The 3,702-nt window shown below is 39.3% G+C and overlaps 1 protein-coding gene across 1 annotated transcript; it reads right to left on the bottom strand.

Moving 5' to 3' along the window:
• Nucleotides 1–1,020: 1,020 nt before the first annotated feature.
• Nucleotides 1,021–2,007, bottom strand: LOC109953605 (trace amine-associated receptor 13c-like). Its single transcript, XM_020589082.1, has one exon. It carries the CDS (start codon nucleotides 2,005–2,007, stop codon nucleotides 1,021–1,023), a length of 987 nt encoding a protein of 328 aa, XP_020444738.1.
• Between the last annotated feature and the right edge of the window lie 1,695 nt (nucleotides 2,008–3,702).

Raw genomic sequence — 3,702 nt, 5'->3', positions numbered from 1 at the left:
TCAATAGATAGAGCAGGTTTGTCATCATCAGGGTTTCTTTGAAAAACATTGAGCCCAAAACTGTCTGTTTTGAGTGGTGTTACTTCTATGTCACTAAGAGCATATGCTGAGAATGTGTTAATTACAGTATTTGTCACAGGTGATGCTCTAATCTGTGATTGGTTGAATCATTTAAAGATACGTCAAAACCTTTGTCCTTGCAGAAACAGATGTTATGGACTTTACCAAGCTGTGAACATAAGGACACTTTTTGATGGTTTCATTTTGCACCCAGTTATTAATGTGAATGCCCTTGACATTAAAATTAACATTTTATTGTGACAACTGAATGATTAGAAATAAAGTTATATGACATTTTAGGTTACTATGTCCTTATAGGACAAGACTTTTGTTTTTTGGGAGGAGGGGTTCTTAGTGATCATGACAGTGAGGTAATGACAAAATCTACTAGTTTTTATAGTGTAGGCACATGTGATCAAATTAGGATCAAAGACAGACTTTGCTAAAACATTTAAGTCCTAGGTGGTGAAAATTCAAATGCTGAATAATAGTGACACAGACTTGACAGAGCAGCAAAGAAGTCTTCTGATGAGTCCATTCACTTAGACTGTGTACATTTATTATACTATATCACAGTCAACAAGGGTTTTTATTTGAAACATTGTGCGTCTTTATGACAATCTGGGGAAGATAAAAATGAATGAACATAGCAAAAAAGATTTATCCCAGTCATCATGAAAACACATTTGCATTTATTATTTGTATGTGTAATAATATACACAAATGCCCTGCGCAGGGAAAAGTCTAATCAGAGCAGGATAATGTGCTTCACTCAGTACTGAGGTTTGTATTTATGAGAATAAACAGTTTACAACATGGCTCAGTGAGAGAATGAGAATTTCTGTGCATGAGGCCACTGTCGAGAGTCTGTGTGGTGCTGCAGCAGAAGAGTCTGCTCAGAGGTGACAGTATTTCTAAAGTGGTGTAAAAATGAATATTGACTGATACTTCCGGCCCTGTCTACAGGATCTTGACCTCCCGGGAGTTATCCTGCAGTATTCTGAGTGTGATAATGAGTTTGATAGCTTTTCTAAACCAGGGGTAGAATATGGCATAAATCAGAGGGTTTAAACAAGAGTTCATTATTTGCATCCAAACCAATAACACATAATAGGACAAGCTGCTGGAGGTATCCACACCTGCAAGAATAGGATAGTAGTATGGGCAGTAACACATTAGAAACACAAATACCAGAATCCCCAGAGTCCTGGCTGCTTTTATCTGTGGTGTTCTAGCAGTTGGAGCTGCTCTTGCCTTGGTAGCAGCAGCCTGTGACTGAATTACACGCATCTGGGAAACGGCAGCTGCGAACACTTTAGTGTATAGCACAACCATGACAGTACAGGGCGCAATAAAGTTTATAAATAAGTCAATAGTTCCGGCAATCTGGTTGATGACCACCACACACTCCCCATGGCAGGAGCTGTATCTGTCTGGTTGCACTAAGTGGTCTAGTAAAATTAAACCGTTGTAGGTACTTGAACAGGCCCAACAGAGACAGATGCAAATTTTAACGTTAGTCAGAGTGACCTTAGAGGAGTAGCTCAGTGGTTTGCAGATAGTCAGATAACGGTCGATGGATATGAGCACCATGTGGCCCAAAGAAGTAGAGAGCAAAAAGTAAAAAAGATAAGTAGACAAAGCACACATGATCCTCCCCAGCAGCCAACATGACTCAGTGTAGCGGACGCCTTCGACAGGCATCACCAGCAGCCCCACTGCCAGGTCACACACAGCCAGAGACTGGAGCAGAGTGTTGGTCGGGGTGTGGAGCTGCCGGAAGTGGGAGATGGAGATGATGATGAGCAAATTGAGTGTCACATTTACCACAGAGACAGATGCAACTAGGGTGTAGAGTAGAAGAGTCTCAGATCGTGGTCGCAGCAGACGCCTGCAGGAGGAGTTGAGGTTGGGGAACCAGAGCTCAGAGCCCCAAGTGTCATCCATCAGGGAGAAGAGGAGCAGGGCTGAGGTGGTGAGGTTTGTTTTATCTGTTTCTTACACTGCCCTCCCACTTTTTCAAACTGGTAGGACATGGTGTAACATCTATCCCTTGTCATCATTATAATCATTAACATAATCTTTCCTTTTGTAATCTTCCATATTTATTTTTAGTTTTTATTCATGTTTTTTTTTTGCATGTCCCACTTTAACATAAAGCAACTTTAAAAGTTTAATCAGTCTTATATTCCTGTCAAACCAGCCGGCCTGGTTGCTTTATCTTTCTTCATGCAGGAATCCACCTACAGTACACCCTCTTACAGAACAAACAGAATTGTACACTGGAATGACCAAAATAAATTTTTAAGAATTTAACAAGACTCTTCCGCTATCTAACTTCATCCCCAGACCTCCAGAATGAATTAGAAGCTGCCAGGAGAAGTAGCAGAAGAGACCAGGTCTAAACTCCTCTGTTCTCAGGAGGTGGCAGTGCTGATTGTGCTGCGGCCTTCTGGCTTCATCCTGCAAAGCCTTCCTTCATTATATCTTTACTGCAGCCCAGCAACATAGCAGACAAGCTGTAGCTCTTTTTGAAAACCAAGGACCATTAGACATCATCTCCTGCCACCTCTGGGATGAAAAGGTCAGTTCATGTATGTTCAAGCTGTGCTTGTCATGGAGCTGAACTAGAAGAGGGTGACAGTTTGTTATTTTTGATCCCAGAATGTTTGACAACCTCAGTATCATAAAGGTAGTTCTGAAGCGTTCAGATGTATATGAGATTAGTAAAATTAGTACATGGGAACCAAAATTATTCTAACCATCCAGCTACAGTGGATGAAACCCACAGAAGAACAGAAGACTACATGAGTTTAAATAACATTTCTCAGATCTTACTCATGTTTTATTATATTATATAACCTTTATTTAACCAGCAAAACCTGACTGAGATTAAAAATGTCTTTTCCAAGTGTCCTGGCCAAGACAGACAGCAACATCCATCATGACAAGCAATATAGATACAAATAATACAAATAAATCCATAACACCCTCTCATTAGTCAACCAAACAGCTAATAATAAAAATAAATCAAAACTTGAAAAACACTGGCCCAGATACACTAGTTTAGTCAATCTGCCCAAGGAAACTAATGAATGCAAGTTTTCTTAATCATATCTTTATGCAACACTGCCCCCGACTGTATGTTTGTAAAGGGCTTTAAGGAATACATCTGGCCAATAAATATAATTTTTAGTATGGTTTATTTATGACAGCAGTGCTTCCAATATAGTGATAAAGGATATTTTTATAACCTGCTAATGAGAAGTGCATTGGAGGTATATTTAAAATCTGAATAATTTCTTTAATCTATGCTGACACTTGTTAATTTGTCCATATGTACTGATTCAGTAAATAAGCTTCATTAAACCTTATTTTATAGATTTCTACACAAAACATTACTGTCTTCTGCTGTTTAATTAAAATAGTTAGGTTTAAGGTAGGGAACTGTGTCATTTATTACTTTCTGCTTTCACATACAGTATTGCTTTTTCATATGACTGAAAGCTTAATAACCATTTTCTAACCACTATGACACACAGTATAGATACCAGCTTTCATCAAACTCGATTTGACAGTTCTAGGTGAAAGGTTATCCAATCAGAATCGTTGTCCCACCCCCAAGCCCCCCACACTCCCCCC

This window comes from Monopterus albus, unplaced genomic scaffold, assembly GCF_001952655.1.
Source record: "Monopterus albus unplaced genomic scaffold, M_albus_1.0 scaffold840.1, whole genome shotgun sequence".
In the NCBI taxonomy this organism is placed as follows: domain Eukaryota; kingdom Metazoa; phylum Chordata; class Actinopteri; order Synbranchiformes; family Synbranchidae; genus Monopterus; species Monopterus albus.
The sequence above is the reverse complement of the archived record's forward strand: the minus strand, read 5'-3'. Positions and strand labels throughout refer to the sequence as shown.

What these genes read in the sequence shown, in the direction of transcription:
- LOC109953605 (XM_020589082.1), bottom strand. Translation starts at nt 2,007, where the DNA reads ATGGATGACACTTGGGGCTCTGAGCTCTGGTTCCCCAACCTCAACTCC.